The 18,647-nt window shown below is 33.6% G+C and overlaps 3 protein-coding genes across 3 annotated transcripts; all 3 read right to left on the bottom strand.

Annotated features, from left to right (window-relative positions):
- Nucleotides 1–509: 509 nt before the first annotated feature.
- Nucleotides 510–1,078, bottom strand: LOC100527565 (uncharacterized). Its single transcript, XM_003542503.5, has one exon. It carries the CDS (start codon nucleotides 938–940, stop codon nucleotides 731–733), a length of 210 nt encoding a protein of 69 aa, XP_003542551.1. The 5' UTR covers nucleotides 941–1,078; the 3' UTR covers nucleotides 510–730.
- Nucleotides 1,079–8,311: 7,233 nt separating this feature from the next.
- LOC100785661 (caffeoylshikimate esterase) lies at nucleotides 8,312–9,788 on the bottom strand. The gene has a single exon (XM_003542626.5). It carries the CDS (start codon nucleotides 9,560–9,562, stop codon nucleotides 8,456–8,458), a length of 1,107 nt encoding a protein of 368 aa, XP_003542674.3. The 5' UTR covers nucleotides 9,563–9,788; the 3' UTR covers nucleotides 8,312–8,455.
- Nucleotides 9,789–12,613: 2,825 nt separating this feature from the next.
- Nucleotides 12,614–16,810, bottom strand: LOC100814376 (protein SMAX1-LIKE 4). The gene is made up of 3 exons (XM_006593446.4): nucleotides 15,185–16,810; nucleotides 14,349–14,556; nucleotides 12,614–14,180 (listed from the first exon to the last, which is right to left on the bottom strand). Exons 1-3 carry the CDS (start codon nucleotides 16,510–16,512, stop codon nucleotides 12,690–12,692), a joined length of 3,027 nt encoding a protein of 1,008 aa, XP_006593509.1. The 5' UTR covers nucleotides 16,513–16,810; the 3' UTR covers nucleotides 12,614–12,689.
- Between the last annotated feature and the right edge of the window lie 1,837 nt (nucleotides 16,811–18,647).

The following is an 18,647-nucleotide window of genomic DNA, read 5'->3' as shown; positions in this document are numbered from 1 at the left end:
CAACATTTTTGTTTCAAGAAAAAAAGCCTTCAACATTTTGGATACAGATCAATACAACCAGCAACTCAAAAAGCTTTGATTTCAAACTGAACCATAATTGAAGCTTCAGACAAAACGCCGTCTCAAAAGTGCTGAACTGGGGGACCTATGGATTTGATTGACGGTTACACAGACAGCCCAGAACAACAAACAACCAAGAAATTATACCTGAAAATAAAACATACCCATAAACTCATCAACAATCTTCTTAATACTCACTCATTGTGCTGGTTGACAAACTACCCCAGTATTATTCAAGCGTTTGAGGAATATCCATTTAAGAAAGAAAAAAGACCATAAAGATTGAAACTTTTGCTTCTCTCTTCTTTGGTTCGAGTCATGGTTGAACATTAAATGTGACATTTTTTTCAACAAAAATGTAGTCTTGATTCGCCATGTCTTGAAGGCTAATCCTTAATTTCCGAAAGAGATAATCCCTTTCTGGTGCAAACAAATAGAGAGGAAAAATGTAAAAGAAAAGAAAATCCAGTGCATTTCATCTCCGATTGATTCAATGACCAATTCATGACATAGCATCGTCTCAAGTAGTAGGCACCCAAATCCTCGACCAAACTCACAAGTTAAAAAGGAAAAAAAATAAAAACGAGAAACAAAACTAAGAGCAGCTAGACTTGTATATTTACAAGAAAGTCCTTGTTCCAATTGGAGATTTGAGGATTTGGAGTGGGGTTCAGTAATCCATATACAACTCTAAGCGCCTAGCGCAGTGGGTACAAAAGTACTTTCTCTTGATCTTGAAGCAGAGGGGCAAGAAGCAGAGCCTGGACTGGATCTCAACATCCATGGCTTCAACCTTGGCTCCACAGTAGGGACACGACCCAGGAGCTTGTTGTCTTCCAAGTTCCTTCTCTTCCTCGTCGCACACGTACACGAACCACATTTTTCACCTGCAACAACACCAACTTGAAACTTCCCTTTGCCCACCACACCTTTGTGCGCTGTGCTTAATTGCTTGTGGGACAGCGCAAAGGGAACAACGTCCTAATCTCGATTTTGGAGAAAAGTTGTGTGTGTAGCGTTGTGCAGCTGGGTCGGTCCTATTTATAGAGAAACGACGACGGTTGTTGTTGCCATGCGGGTACTATGGTAAATCAAGGTAATGCTTGGTTTGTTTAACTTATAAGTAATAGTGTATCGTCTAATCGTATCGTATCTTCCCCTAATGCTTTTTTTTTTTTTTTTAATTCTGTTGGCAGCACATGTATAATATTTTAATATGTGTTTCCAGTGTGTATAAAATGTTATACTATGGATTAATAAAAAATTACTCTATCAAAACTCAGTTCGCAATGCATAGTGAGTGAGTTTGTAAAAAAGAAAAATTGGGTTTGATTCCCATTTAATAAATTGTAAATTGTAAATGTAATTAAGTCTCTATTAAGAATTAGTCTCACAACTATTTTAAAAAATCTAAGATTACGTAAATATGTCGAATTCTTCTCAAGAAACTAAAAACTCTAATTATAATGATTAAAAAATTACTTTTTAATTGATTAACATTTATTTAAAAAAATTCTAAGATCAATTATAATTTTTAAATAAATTTCATCCAATAATAAAAATGTTAAAAAATATTTTATTAGCATTTCTCTTTATCTATTTTAAATTGTACACTTTTTAACTCACCAAAAAAATTAGTAGACTTTTTAATTTAATGTTTTAGTTGTGACTAAACTTAACACGGGTAATTTTTAAGCTTAACACATATAATGAGAAAAATAATAAAATATTACCTTACAAATTAAAGAAGAGAAATATATATAATAAAATCCTATCACGTGTAAAAAAGAGTTAAAAAAGGAAAATTTAATAAATATTTTAAAGATAGAAATAAAATATAAGAAACTTTAAACTATATATTTTAAAAAATATTACTTGAATTAACATTTTAAAAAATACTATAAACTACTTAAAAAAATTAACAAATATTACATTTTTATTCTACAGAATTACTGTTTGGGTAACTTTAATGATAATTTTCAATGTATAAAACGGTATACTCTGGATTAATAACAAATTACTCTTGTATCCAATCATTTAAGTTTACAAAATGACTCAAGTTAAACAACGAATAAAACAAAGTAAGACACAATAACATCATGCAACTAAAATAGAAATTCATGTCTCAAGGTCACATCCTATCAGAGCATTGTATTTCATTATCCTTTAGCACGAGATTCTTTAAAGTCATGCATCTAGTCATCTGTTCCTACGAACACAATGTTCGAGATCATCACATGATTCAAATACAAATAATACACGAAGAATGAGTTATCATATTTCTAAATAAAATACAGATAAAAAAAATATATAATCAAAATACATTATAAAATTATTTATAACATAACTCGACTTAATACAATTCACATCACTTCACTATTTTATCAATTAAAATTCATTTTACAAATCACTAATCACTTCACTACATTATACAATTCACATCACTTCACTTCATGTCTCAATGTCACATCCTATCAGAGCATTGTATCTCACTATCCTTTAGCACGAGATTCTTTAAAGTCATGCATCTAGTCATCTGCTCATACGAACATAAGGTTTGAGATCATCACATGATTCAAATACAAATAACCCACGGAGAGTGAGTTATCACATTTTTAAATAAAATACAGATAAAAGAATATATAATCAAAATACATTATAGAACTATTTATAACATAACTCGACTTAATACAATTCATATCACTTCACTACTTTATCAATTAAAATTCATTATACAAATCACTAATCACATTATATATGAACCACACACTTAAGTCAAGACGTAACAACACTCACAAATTTTATAATAAATAATTCACAAACGTTATGCAACAATTATACTAAGACTCAAGTTTAAATGCAATGTGATATCATGTCAGTGAAAAATTACACTGAAGCGGTTATGAGTACTTAACAAGACACACCACACGATGAGTATGAGAGATCACTCTCATTAAGTAAAATCATAAGGTGACCAGTCAGGGTCACTCTGTTTTGAAAGAATACTCCAATAATATGAGATCAACATAGACTTAAAAGGAGCACTCAAATTAAATGTTTTTACCTCCAAGGCCTAGACTCTGAAAAATCTATTAAGGCCTCAACTTTTTGGTTCAGATTCAATCCCTAAAATAATTTTTGCACACAGACACTATTAATGAATTATACAATACTCACGACCTCACTCTTGCATTTCAAACATGTTTAACATATTGCGCTACAATTTAATACTTTAGGTTCCTAACTTGAAACCCTACACTTTCTGTTTAACACTTTGCGCATAAAATAGTTTTTTCAAGGTAAACACGAGTCACGTTATTGTATAATTCACAACTTACAACATAAGTATTATCACATCGATTAGCTACACACTTATTTACAACCATATCTCATGTCCACAAATTAAAATTTCATAATGTCATAATCCACCATCACATGTTTACATGTATCTCACAAATTAATACATGTCCAACTTTGCACTTATACTTAATCTCAATAATAATGTTATGATCTCAAAGCAATATGTTATCTCACAATTCATCACATATCCAATTTATCACTTACACACAATTTCAATCACAAATTTATGATCTCAATGTAACAATCTCGTAATCATAATCATACAAGAAGAATTACAATATAATAAACATCCTAAACTAAACCCCAATTTGATCCTCCAAGGATCTCTACACATGTTTATTCTAACCCCAATTATGGTAAACTCATCACTTACCTCTAAGCGGACTCGCATGTGTAGTCCGACAGTGATAACGAAATCTCTAGCGATTTTCTAAGATTCTCTAAGCTTTTCATTTGATTGTTCTACTAGGGTTTTCAAGTGTTAGAGAAAAGAAAGAGAAGAGATTAAAGCCTTTATTGCACCATCTACGTGCGATGAACATTTCTCCCTCCACATACATTATTTTGCAAATTTCAATGGTGGATATGTGGGAAAATGAATTTTGAACTTGATGTTTAAATTTCACAAAGATCCAATGGTTAACAAGTTCGGAATCGTAACTTTACTAGAACATGTTTTAATGTATGCGAAAAAATATAGGGTTAAAGGAGAAGGAGGAATGAAAACGAATTTGAGAGAAAAAGACACTGTAGAGATCCATAAACCTAATGTGTATTGATAACCACAGTACTCTCAACCTATTGTTTACTCTATTTTCCTTCATTTTATTATTTTATAAACAAAAACCTTATTTTACTCCCAATCAATTAAATAAATATTTTTTTTAATTTTCTAAGAACATATATTTATTTTATTTACCTCAAAATATTATTTTAATTAATAAAAATATTTCTCTTTATTTATTTAATTACAAAATTTTCCTTATTTTTCTAAAACTCTGTTTATTTTTTAAATATATATATATATATTAATTTATTTTACAAAAATGGGGTATTACAGACACCATTTTTAATGTTTTTATTTAATATTAGTCTTTTTTTACACATATATATAAAATATTATAATAAAAAATAAGTATTCAAAGAGATTAAAGTCTATTAGTAATTTTACACTCAAAATCAATTATGACTCAAAATATCCAAACGTTACTTTAAAAAAAATCAATTTTCTACTATATATTATCCAAATAAAAATTACTTTATTTCACAATCAATTATATATAATCATATTAATTTAAAATCAATTTTATGAATATCCATCCAAATACATATTTGATATGTAGTATTTAAACTAACTATTGATCCATAAAATAACCATCACATGACTTATCTTGTGCTGTACATATTTTAAGTGAAAAGACAATAGAGAAAAATAATAATATAAATGTCATATATGACGTGATGAAAAATGTCTCCCTATTTAAGTTTTGTGATGGAAATAACTCAGAAATTAGTTAAATCAAATATTTTACTTAAATTTGTCAATTAAAATCTAAAAGTTGTAATATTTCACTAGCTTATTGAATTACAAATAATTGGTAAAAAAAATTATTAAACTAATTGATAAATATGAAATGAATTTTTTTATGTGATTATCCACTCTGGAAAAAATATATTTAGGTATTTATAATCTGTATTTTTAAGTTAAAATTGAGTCTTTATTATTTTTAATTGATTTAAACAAATATTATTAATTATAAAACTTAAATAGTATAATATTAATGGATGGATTTTATTGAAATAAACAATGCAATATTATGTTAAAGATTTATAATAACTCACTTATCAGTTTATCATGTTTAATCAATCGAACTTGATTAATAAGATAATATTAAAGAGTTAAAATGTGTACATTTAATATCTGGACAAAGCTAAAAGAGCGAGAGAATCTATAACATATATGTTATATGTGTACATTGACCATAGATTGCAAAACACCAATTACCTAAAAATTTATTTTTCGTCAAATACCTACCAGAATTTTTTAAATATTTGAGCTTAGTATCTGTTGTTAATTTCCTTTTATTAAGTGATGACACGACAATGTCACGTCATCACGCTCAATCACTAACATGTTATTGTCACTTCATTTAAAGTAATGATATGACAATGAGATGCCCGTGACAAAATATGATAATATAATACTCTGTTTGTCACATTATTACTTAATGAAAAATGACTAAAAATAAATAATAAAATAAAACTAATTTTTTTAGGTACTTAATTAAAAAAATAAATATTAAATAGTAATATAAAAATATTCTATATTTCAGATATAACTTAATTAAGTCTTAATACTATTATAATTAGTATAGCTTATTTGCTACCACAAGAAACCGGCATCATTTAACTTTGGAATAAGCAGTTAAAGAGTTTATTTATAAACTTGCACGGTTTTTCATGTTTAGGAATTACTTGAACTCTTAAATAGCCATGCACTAACACACTCTGTATGTAACGTAACGTAAAGCACAAACGCATATTATAATTAGAACGAGGGAGACGTGTCCATGTGCAGTTTACCTTACTGTTGATTCTGATTTCTGAATTTGTATGATTATATCATCTTAAACTCACGTCCACAAATCTGAATGCCTTTCTTGGTTAATATAATCTCAATTGTAGTTGGACTATGTGAACATCTTACACCAAAATTTCAAGACAGATACGTCCATAGTTTCCTTTGTTTAAAAGTTAGAAGAATTATTTTAAAGAATATTATGGTCATTTAAGGCATATTTATTTAAAAAAAAATCTTTTTCTCTCTCCTCTCTTCTCCCCTCTACACCACTATCACATCAGAGTCCGACACACACCAAGATCTTCAACACTCCTCCGTTATTTTCTCACACAACCATAACAACACTTTCTAGCAAAGGCCATACGAACCTCATCCCATAACAGCACAATAAAGTCGCGCGCAAAACATAAATTATTGGACTACGTACCATGATATAATTTGATGTGTTGCAACACATAATAAAAGTTCTATCTCAGATTCTCAATTTCAATTTGTCTGAAAAATGAGAGATTTTAAACAAACTGCATTTTATGATTCACCTTGGAAAAGTGAACGTGATTACTCATGATTTAATTAAAATTGTATTTGAAAATTTGTGAAGTTGAAGCACAAGGAGATTGAACCACCATGGATTGTGACCGGAAATTTTGTGCAGATATGAGATGGCGTAGAAACCAAGAAGAGAGAGGAGAGAGATGAAGAATTTTAGTTTTTTTTTTTTTTTTTTTATGTTGTATTTTAGTTTAAAATTTTCTTTTCAATTTCTTTTTTCCCCTCAACCAAATGCACCCTAATCTTAAGACTAATTTTAAGTATCGAAGGACAAGAGCTCTCATCTTCATAGCACTGCAAGCCTCCACACTTCCCTCCATCCACACCAATAAACCAACATCATTGATCTCTTGCATTGCTTCATCATGCTTAAACTAATAAGCAACCACCTTCTCTGTACATTCGCACCAAACCCCAATCCAGCAAACCAAAAATAAAACGCACCGCACACACCAGGTTGCTCAAAAAAGCAAAATCCAACTGCTGAACTCCATGAGAATTGAACCAAACTGGAAAAACAGTTCACCTGAACCAAATTGAACAGTTTTTTTGTTCGAGAAACTGTTCTCTCAGATTTGAACTAATCTAAACTATTCCAAATAGAATCAAACTATTTTTTTCTCTAATATTGGAAGTCGGAGAATTTTTGCACCTTTATAAAAATGGTTTAGTTTTTATGGTTTCAGTTTGATTTTCAAACAATTCAGTTCAGTTTTTTTTTTCTTTATAAAAACAGTCCAGTTAATTTTTTTTTTTTGACTGAAACGTTTCAGTTTTTATAGTTTAATTCAGTTTGGTTCTTGACAGTTCAGTTCTGATTAGTTTTTTGAAAACACCCGGCTGAGCATACCTCTTTGTAATCTCTTTTCTTGTTATCTGTTGATATTCAATAATTCTAATTAAACCTTATCATCTTGTTACACACGTGGTCAACATATAGAAGCCAAAACAGTTTATGAAAAAGAATAAATATATTAATGGTGAAATAGAATAAAAGAATTAAAATTAATAAAAATATGTTTTATTACTATTAAGAGTAATTTTAGAAAAAAATATAAATTCAGAACAAATTTATTATTATCAATTAAATTATTTAATTAATTTTCTTAATCAGAGGGAGGAGCCTTTTTATTTTCAAAACTAAGTAATTGTTACATTAATATCATACTTTAATTAGATTTAGTTGCTGTTTTAATTTGTGGTAGTACTGTTTTCAGAAATCGTAACGGCTGCATTAACATCATACTTTAATTAGTTTTGATTTGTGTTAGTACTATTTCCAAAAGTCGTAACGGGTACGTACTGGTACTTTAATTAGCTTTGATTTGTGTTAGTATCATTTTCAAGGTCAAACTTGTATCAGTTCCATTAATATCATACTTCAATTAGCTTTTATTGCTGTTTTATTTTGATACTTATATTTGATTTAATTTGCATTAAATAAATGCTAACTTACCCTTAAAACACTGATTAAAGAATTTAAAATAGAAAAAAAATTCATTAAAAAGTATCATTGATCTACTTTATTGTGATTTCTAAGGCATCCTCGTTACGTTTTTATATGCATTTACCGATTTAGCCGAAACAAACACATATTTTGAAATATCTCTCTCTATCTGATTTTTGTAAACTTCCTTAGGTTTCACATAATTTTTCGACTAATATAAACTTTGAAACCTGGACTATGAGGAATTTATTACTACTATATCCTGAGAGATTAGGACTAAAGTTAATCATGCATCGAAACCGATAACTGGATTGATTAAATGTCATTTTTGATTGAAATCCAAATATGATAGAAGAAGGATACTCTTCCGTCTTCACATAACAACTTTAATAAAGTTTTGATAGACACAAAATATGCAATGTGGAACCAAAATAGGAATTTAGTAATGGTTTGTTTCACTGGGAATTTTTGTTAGGTCCATACCGTCGAACCCTCTCATCAATCCACTCTCTCATGTCCCCCAACACGAGATTCGCAGACTCATCGGGCTCTCCCTGAATCAAAGAGTGATACATTCCATCGTAGAGCTTCAACGTCTTATCCTCACTGGAACCCTTCTCATACAGCAGCTTGGACGAGGAAGGGCAGGTAACGCCGTCAGAAGTTCCGTGAGCAGTGAAAAACGGCGTCGTTACCTTGGAGAAATTATCCTGTACATACTGTGTCACCCTAAGCAGCTCCCGCATGGTCCCCACCCTGGGTGGGCCCGTGTAGCGCCTCGGGTTCGACGCTATGACCTTCAACTTCTCGGGATCCCTGATGGCCTTTCCGACCATTTTGTTATCCGGCATGGCCGCCCACGTGTCGGCGAGACCGAACAAGAGACCGTACATGAACAAATGTACCCTGCTGGGTTTCATGTCCTCGGGAATCACGAAGAGTGGCGCGGAGAACATCAGGCCCGTCCACGTGTCCGGTTCCGATTTGAAGTACATGAGGAGCGTGGCGAGTCCTCCCATGGACTCGCCGAAGAGGAATGCCGGGAGGTTTTTGTAGGGGTGGCTATTGCGGACGTGGAGGAAGAAGGAGAGGGAGGTGGCGGCGATTTTGTCCATGTCGCCGAGGTAGCACTGGAGACCGTCGGAGCGGCCGTGGCCGAGGAGGTCGGCGGCGAAGACGGCGTAGCCCCAGGTGGCGAAGTTGATGCAGATTTTCTGGAAGAGCCAGCCGGTGTCGGAGCCGTAGCCGTGGGTCATAAAGACGGTGGCTTTGACTTGGTGGGGTTGGAGGTTGAGAGGGAGGAAGGACTGGGTGAAGATTTTGCCGTTGGGGGTTTCGAAGTGGGACTTGGTGTTGCGAACGCCTTGGGAGGTGTAGTATTCTTCTTCCGGGGTGTGGCCCCAGAAGTTAGGGGGAGCCTCTGATTCCGGTGCCATTGCGATTGGGTGAGAGAGAAAGTTAGTTGAAAGAAATAGAAATGGGGAGAAGGGGTTGGTGAGTGGGTGGGACCCAGGGAGTGGGTGAACCAACCCTACCACTACGTTATGGTTGGTGGTGATCATGACACCCACCTTCTAGTTGGTGGCTTTTTTTGGGCTACGTTCTGCTCAGTTAAAAAAAACAGCCCAAAAAGTAGTTTTAGCATCACCAAACACCATGGGGACTTGATATTGGCCCAACAGTTTTGCTATTGGTCCTACAAACATTTTCTACCCTTCCCCATTTTGTATAGTGGAAATATACTTACATTGCTCTAGAGGGTGCTAAAAACTTTCTGCAATAGAAGGGCTATTCTGTTGTACAATGCACAATGTAATCATACTTTTGTTGCTTAACTAGGTTGCATAAATATTGCACAACAGAATTACGATTCCGTCATTCAATTGAGGATGCAAAAAAAATATAGTGTAACAAAATTATACATTTTACTTTCATTCTACATTTTTACACGATTTGAAATGCAACATAATCATGATTCTATTGTGTTATAGAATTTGAAACACAATAAAATTATGATTTTGTACAAAATTTGCAACAGTAAAATCACGATTGTGTTGTGCGAGTGGGGGTTAACAAAGAATGAACAATAGAAAAAGGTTAGGAAATATTTGAAGAAGATGGAAAAGTGGGGGGAGGAGGAAGGAGGAGGGGTAGAATAGGAATTTCATAACTGGGAGGTGGAGATGTGAATAAAGGTGGGGGTGCTAGGAAAATCATGGGCCATATTGTCTAGTCATGAAAAAAAATAGTAGACCAGTTGCTAGGTGCACTCAGCTTTATTACTGGTGTACCCAGCATTCTAAGAAAATGACAAAATTACCCTTGCTTGATTTTATTTTAAATTGGACCCAAAAGCAGAAGAAGCCACTATGATGGGTCGGAATATGTAGGCTAATGTCAATAAAAACTTGATTAAATGATTACACACTTTTTTCTCTTGGTATGTGTGGGTGGAGGGAGGGCAGTAACCAGACTTTCTCAACATTAATTAAAATAACCAAAAACAAAGTATACCAACTCTACAGTCGTACGTAGTAATAGTGATTTCAGGCTTATTGTGCTAATACCTTTTGATGTAGTATATAACTTCTATTCTTTTTTAAAAAACTTTGTAATTAAACGCATCATTGTGAACTTTTATTTCAATTGAAGACATTTGCTAGCTCTTTTAGAGCACTAATTAAAGCGAGGGACCCAAAACAATGAGGGTAGCCCTAACATGAAAAGAACCACACTAGAGTTCCTCGAAAGTAAACCTTAATCGGGGCCATACCTTTTTGAAGAATCTCAAAAACACTAACCAATCACAAATTCTTTGTTCATTTCCACATGGTGGAAGCTAGATTGGCAAGAAAGTGGCACCCAGATCAGAAGCATGTAAACAAAAGTGAAAACGTTGAACTCCCCAAATTTATTAGAATGATTCAGAAGAATGTTTGGCACATTCTTTTTAACAAAATAGTTTTCAAAACATTCTTTATTTTAGGATATAATTTATTTAATTATTATTTATCTAACAATAAAGAATGTGTAGAAAATTTCTTAATTTATATTGACTTAATACTTCGTAGGCAGGAATCTTCCATTATTCTTATACTTATGAAATTAAAAAAAATATTATATGTTAATACTTAAGAGATGTCATTGCATAGAATTAATTTAATTTTATTAAGAATAAATTGTTCGAGTAATACTTGAGTTTGATCCTTAATAAAATTAATTATTGATCATATTTTACTTATTTTTTGATCAAATTTTGAATTAGTAAGAGTTCATTTCTTATAATAAATCGGAAGGTTAATGGGAATTAAGATCAAATATTCTTTTAAATATAATTTTGATTTATCATCAATTATCACATTTAGAGATCTAATTTGATCTTTTAATTTATATTATTGCTATATTTCACACTCTTGGTATGTGTGATAATATAAAGTATGTTGATATCCTTTTCAAAATTAGTCCATCGTTTCATTTGAGTTTTTTTAGTGTCATTTTATAGACTATACATTATCAAGTTTCATAATCGTGTCTTATTTCCCCACATGAAAAATTTGTTATATAACACGATGGTCAATTATTATGAATATGTGTATAATGACAAGATATCATTTATGATCATTCACCGACCATAGAGTAACTTTACATAATTAAAACAGCAGAACACTCAAGTTCTTCTTTTTCTAAAACAATGTAAAATTTCACGATCATGACTTAAATGAAAACAATAAATCACTTTCATGCATAATGGTGTTCTAAGAAGAAAGAAAGGACACATTCCACCAGTCAAAGTAATGGTATACAGTTTTTTTTGAAGATATAAATTGGATTGGACCCAGAAAGCGTCAATATTGTCTTGTAGCGGAGGCAGCTAGATTTCTCAATTGTTATTATTTATCGTTTAGATTCTCTTTGGTCGGGAGCATATATATCTTCATATGTATTTGTGCATGGAAGCCCTACATAATAATGATGAGTGTTCTTCGATTGAAGCACATGGAGGAAAGTAGATTAACAAAGGGATAATGGAAATGCAAAACAGCTTAAAGGTAACACAACAACTTTGTGTCAATTTATTCTTCATTTTATATGTCCTCCTTTCATTTTAAAGCGAGAGAATGAAATGTTCACTTGTAGAGCCAATCATACAATGTAGCTAACATTTAAACATATATTCTAAATGCTAACTACTTATATGTCGATTTTGAAACTTCATTTGAAAGAAATCAAGCATGTAACATTTAATTCCTATGCCATATCATTAATTTTACAATCTTTATCTTCTCATTATATTAGGATTAGTTTGCCAAAAATTTATATTACCAAACTTTATCAAGTATTAAAATGACTTGATTTATATTATTTATATTTGACAAGATATTTTAGCTTTTAATCTTATTATAAAAACAACTGAAATGAAAGATTAATCTTTTCAAAATAAAATTAACGATGATTAGGAAAACTTAACAAAAGATTTAAGTTAAAAGACTAAAATAATAAAAGAAACTAAAATAAGTTAAAAATTCTCATAAATAAAAACCGCAGTGGTAGGAGTAAGAAATGATAAACATAATGGTTAAGAGAACGAAAACAAACCCATGCTACCACGAAAATTAGCAGTTACACAAACTATCCCATTTTACACCATGTGGACAATTTTACAAGAAGCCCTCTGGTACCCAAAATTGCTCACTCTATGAAGTAATTAACTTGGATACTCTTGGGCAGAGAAGAACTCATGAACCCACTATCCGATTTTCTATCTCCTTTACCCTCCCAAGAAAGTCTTAAAAGTATACCCTCCTTCCCTCCAAAGTTAACTGTTTCTAAACTGCTTTGAAAAACGTCTTTCAGCCATTTCTCAAACAAGCTGTTGGTAAAATAACCACACCCAACACTCACATCCTCAATCACCCTCTCATCTACACTTAAATTCTCCCAACATTGCTTCCCACAAACCTCCTCAAAAGACCCTTTGAACTTACACAGAAACAACTCTGCCATCTCTCTGTCCTTAACTGGATTTGTGTTAAACTCAAACCGGTTCACATTTGAGTCAAGAAACCCATTTTGGTTCAACGGATCAGCTATAGTTTCTCCAGTCAAATCACTTGAAATGGGGCTACTCTCTCCTGCTTTATCCTCTTCATCAGCTTTCATGTTCAGATCAAGAGTGTTAAAGCTTGTTTGTCTTGAAAACTGTTTCTTCTTGCTCCCTTGAGAACTGTTGGTGTTAGAAAACAAATCAAGTTCAGCTCTTCTCTTGTGGCCTAAACAAGGCTCCGCGATCCTGGTTGCCACAGATGGCGTCTCTGAGTTAGGCTTGGTTTCACTGACCTGCCACAACAACCTCATAACCAAGTTATCATTCTGCTCTTCATTGCTAGTGGATCCACATCCACCATTTGTCAATATGAATATTACTTGGCTTGAGTTCTCTTCTGTGAAATTTCCAAACTTTCCCTTTTCAAATCCATCTGAGAGGAATTTCTTGAACTGGGCATCAGCAAAGTCAACATTTTCTATTAGAATCACAAGCTGGTGGTGTGTCTTCAGTGCTCCTTCCAGCATTTCAGAAAATGGGGCTATTGAAGTCTCTCTCTTTAGCATGTCAAAGTGAAGGAGTACATCAGTTGAGCCAAAAACTGATTCTGCAATTGCAAGTGCCAACCTTCTTTTCCCAATGGTGTCATTGCCTTGCACAAGTAACCAAGTAATATTGTTATTTTGCTTTGCTGATTTGGAATCAATCAAGGCTTCTGCTATTGAAGGAACAGTCTCAGACTGCCATGGTACATTCTCCTGCAATAGTTTACAAATATGAGCTTGTTGCAGTGTTGTATCAGTTATATCCCCCACCGTCGACTCACCTGAACCACCATTGCCAAGAGCAAGAATAGTCTTTACTTTTTTACCGTCCATGCTCTCAAGGGAATCCAAGACTGGCTCTGTTGCTTCCCTTTTGTTGCCGAAATTGAACTCAATGATGCATAATTGTTGGCGCTGGAATCGAGGGACAAGTTTGGAAGTGGAGCCATGTGTGGCATTGTTGGCAAAGGATATAGAGCTTGGTGAATTATAACTGTTGTGGTTCCAGCTCCATTGGTTCTGAGGCTGTTTGCTTTGGTGGAGACAGTGGCATAGTCTATTCCATTTTCTTTTCAATTGGACTAATTCATCCTGAAGAATATTGGAAATATTATACATTATAAGCACTACAATTTTTCAAATCTCAACTAATAGGTACAAGAACATGCTTGTACCGAAGAAAGATAAAGCTATTGCAAAATCAAGTATTGGATAAACGGTAAACTTGGTTTTCACATTTTCCACTTAATAATTTGCTACCTTCTTAGAGTCTTCTGTGCTATGAGACTGAAGCCAGAGAGGCAACATTTTCTTTTGGTCGGGCCTGAGAAATTGGGCTTCTTTTTCATAATTGGAGGCACATTCCTCACAACAATTGAGCTTATTCTCCTGCTCCATGTTACCAAAGGGATTTGTTTCCGGCACATGAGATTGGTTATGCGAGACAATCATCTTTGAATGAAGGACACTGCAATTTGAGTTCAGAAACTCCATAAAGTTAACATCCAAAATCAAACAAATAGGCACTGTTGAGTTTAGCATGTGGCATTCCATTCTTATCACTTAATATCACGTTAGGTGTTCATTATTTCCTGTGGGTGCAATAAGACATATTTGCAAAAATATGTTACTCTTTTCCTTTTAGTAAAGTGTAGTTTTAGTTTCTACCACCCAATATCATGTGCATGCGTAAGAGGTAGGTTATATACGGACAAACTAAAGTGAGGCAGAAGCAGAAGCAGAAACAGAAAGGCTCTGCTTCACATCTGCCTTACCAACCAACCATGCTTTTCAGTTTTCACAATGGTTCTGGCATAGCTCAGTGACCGTACGCACTCCTCAACAAAAATGTAAAACAAATTAAGCTTTCAACAAACCATCATGCCTGGATAACTTTTATGTACTTATGTTTTCTTTTCCTCTTTTCTTTCTTTCTTTTCTATTTAAACTTTTGTAACATTTTATAAGTCATATGTGGAGATGTTTTTTTTTTTGCATTAAATCAAACAAATTAATGAAGACATGTTTTAGTCATTGGCATAGTGTTTTTATCATTAAATCAAATCAAACTAATTATTATTAAGCAAAAAGATTACCTGGGAGCATGAAGACTCAAGCCAAGTCCACCTGATGGAATAGGAACAGCCTGAAGAGCCCATTGCTTCTCAAGAGGGGGTTGCCTCATTTGACACCTCATGTATGTTTGATAGCTAGCAGTGGCCATGAGCCACACCTTAGCATTATTTGAGGTTCCACAATCAGAGAATAACTTCCCTATTTCTGAAACAAGATGATCAACAGGGTTATAACCAGAAACTTCTCCATTTGGGGATCCTTCCTCTTTCTCACTGAAACTTGCCTCCTTCACTGTCCACTTCAGGTCTCCAATATAAAAAATGCCACCCCCTCCTCCTCCTGAAGCAATGGATTCCACCTTCCTTTTGAGTTCCAAGAGTTTCATTTCAACTTCATCTCTCTTCATGCAACTCAATGAATCATGTGAAATTTGGAATTTGATAAAATGGGTTGACTTTAACTCATCAGGCACTTCTGACCTTTCTAGCCTCCCCATTAGCTCTGCCACAAGGCCTTCAGTTAATGACAGTGAGTCACCAACAATCACGGTGTTCTTTTTCTTCTTCCTCAAGAGGATATCCAGAACAAGCCTGACATCATCCTTACTAGAAGAAGCTGCACCAGTGATGGAACACACTGGTGAATTATTCTTTGGTGGAGAAAACAGAAGTGAAGGGTGGAACTCAGAAGATGCATAAGAAGTTAAGTAATGATGAGGGTGTCTGAAATTGGTAGGGTTGGTGGCTGTTTCCCTATGGTTGTTGTTCTCACTGGCAGAAGGTGAACAAGGAGAAGAGAACACACCACCAGAACTATTGTAACACTGGAAAACAGAATGAGGTGAAGAGTCCTCTATGTTGTTCTTAACAGCAGTGCTGGAGAAGCCAGCCTCTCTCATAACCCTGCTAACACTAGGGTCATCAAGGATTGATATGATGAGGTGTTCCAGCTCAACCTTGATGGTGAGCAGAGGCTGTTGCTGCTGGTGCTCAATGCAGCCCCTTCTCTGGTGAGCCTGAGCTCTCTTCAATGCAGCAATGAGAGCATTGGAGAGAGAAGGCTGAGTGTGGATCAAAGGAGAAGGTGTTGTTTGGAGCCTGTTGAGGGCAACATTGAAGCACAACTCAAGGGCCCTGCATTGAAGAGGATGATGAGAAGTTTGGTGAGGCTGAGACTTGAGGCAAGCCCTTCTCAAGGAACTGCCTCTAAGGCTTAGCAAAGTGGCAGCCACATGCAGAGGAGTGAGCTGTGCATGGCCCCTCCTCCGAGCCAACCCCAGAGAGTGCTTCAACACTGAAGCAGCCTCAGCTGTGAGGGTCTGCTGTAATGCACAAACTCCTGAGCGCATCACTTGACCAAACACCACCCCCCTCACCACCCTTTTTTGTTAATTACTACTGAACCTTAGTTTTCTTCTTCTTATCCTTCTCTTTCTCTCCTAACACCACCCTCTCCTTCTCTCTTTATATATGACTTTGGAACTTGGAAGCTTTTTTTGGTTTATACCCAAAGGAACGTGGAACTTATAACTGAAAGGTTTTGTTTCAAGGATGGAAGAAGTGGAAGCTAAAACAAAAACACACACTGCAGAGAGAAAGCTCTATAGTGAGAGTCGTTAGGCTTTAGAAATATATACCTGAACTATGCCTCACCGCCTTCTTTATACTTCTTGTCACTCATCATTTTTATTCTTTTCTTTTTCTTTAATTCTCTCTTTTGGTTTTAGTTTAAAGAGGCAGCTTTTTCTTGTCTTTATTTATTATTTCCACTAATTCACGGTCTACCCTCACTCTCTAGCTAGTCCCTCCCTCTAGTTTACAGTTATCGCTGTAATATTCTGAGAGTATTTGTTTTCTAGTTTCTGATGTGCCGTGACATGTATCTGTCATTCTGTTGTATTAATTAGAAGCAAGCAATTCAATAGTCGTTTTGGTGTTTTTAATATATATTTGTATAGTCTGAGCTGCTTCATGCAGTGTATACAAATAATAATAATGTAACTTAATTATATATATATATATATATATATATATATATGAGTTGGAGTTAGTCTAAATTACTTATTATCGAACATCTTTAAGCAATAACTTTTTTATACTTAACTAGTGATTTAACAACTTAGTGAAAATTATGTAACATTGTGTATTGTGAGGAGCATTACGATCATGCATTTATAAAAGTATGAAAAAGTGAGACATCAGTCATCTTAGGCTACTCATGTATATATCTGCTGGCTGCAACAACAATGTGCATGCATTTTTTTTTTTATCATGGCCAATCCTTATTAATTGTCATAATACAAAAGGCCATACGAACTATGTTTCCGGGATTAAATTGTTGTGTTATTTTCTGCTACAATATTTATAAATAAATGAAGTAGCATAGGAATAGAGATTGCAGTGATGTGGACCCGAAATTCAAAATTTTTACTCGGCCTCATAGAGCTTCCCACCCTTTTCCACATCATCTTTTGAATAGACAGACAAGGCCAGCAGATATTCAAAAAAAGTTACTAAAGGGAAAAGAAGCCAGTGGGATGAAAGATTTTCTTTTTTATTTTCTTTTAAAAAAGCAAAAGCGGTAAATTGCGTTTTTTTTTCTTTCTTTTTAACATTTTTTTTTCAATTGTATATAGAGTAGACATGGATATAGGTTATGTTAGGCTTACTCTTTGGCCTCCTTCAAATTACATTTATCCAGATAAACTTAATTTAGTGTTATGTTTAAGCTATGTTTGAATAAAAGTTGAAAAAATACTTTTAAAAATCCTAATACATTTCCGAATTTTAATGCATAAAATAAATAAAAAATATTGTTTTAAGTGAAAGTACTTCAAAGTTTTCCAACTAAAATTAAACATACATCAACTTAGGATATTTATAGTAAAAGATACAAAGAATAGCCTTCTTCAAAAGTGCAACCAAAAAATACATTCAGAACATTTATCTAAACATACATTTGTGTAGTGTATTTAGAAATTTATTGAAAATGAAAGAATCATTTTTAAGAAGTGAATTTTTTTAAAAAATCACATCCAAAACATGAAATCAAATACACTATTATAGCGATTTTGGTTCAGCATTTTGGGGCCTTTGACGTGCATAAATAAGACGCTATCAAGACCTGCTTCTGCGTATTTTATGGGTCAGACGAGGTGAGAGAGTATCTGATCCACGTTGATTAAATGTTTCGAAACATGCACTTAATGTCCTACAAAAGTAAGTTTACATAATTTGTTTAACTTAAAACAACATTGTATTAAAGTTATTTTTCCAAACTCATTACACCTGATAAAATTCACTCAAACTTAACATGCACATAGGTTATAGATTGTTGAATTGCACAGCTTCGATGTTAGCTATCTAGATTGATTGGGGTGGTCTCTCTTTTCACGCCAATCCTCGCAGAGAGACAGTATTTTATTCCCCAACAACTACCCAAAAAGCAACCCTCTGTTAGCATTATTGGTTCTTTTTCAGCCTC

This window comes from Glycine max, chromosome 13, assembly GCF_000004515.6.
Source record: "Glycine max cultivar Williams 82 chromosome 13, Glycine_max_v4.0, whole genome shotgun sequence".
NCBI classification, from domain to species: Eukaryota; Viridiplantae; Streptophyta; class Magnoliopsida; order Fabales; family Fabaceae; genus Glycine; species Glycine max.
Note: the sequence above shows the minus strand (reverse complement) of the source record. Positions and strands in the feature narration are given on the sequence as shown.

Bases quoted from the DNA above. Each gene is read 5' to 3' on its own strand.
- LOC100785661 (XM_003542626.5), bottom strand. From the start codon at position 9,562: ATGATCACCACCAACCATAACGTAGTGGTAGGGTTGGTTCACCCACTC.
- LOC100814376 (XM_006593446.4), bottom strand. From the start codon at position 16,512: ATGCGCTCAGGAGTTTGTGCATTACAGCAGACCCTCACAGCTGAGGCT. The intron at 14,557-15,184 runs GTAATCTTTTTG...CTCAAATTGCAG, and splicing joins TTGAGTCTTCATGCTCCCAG to TGTCCTTCATTCAAAGATGA. The intron at 14,181-14,348 runs GTAGCAAATTAT...AATATTCTTCAG, and splicing joins GCACAGAAGACTCTAAGAAG to GATGAATTAGTCCAATTGAA.
- LOC100527565 (XM_003542503.5), bottom strand. From the start codon at position 940: ATGTGGTTCGTGTACGTGTGCGACGAGGAAGAGAAGGAACTTGGAAGA.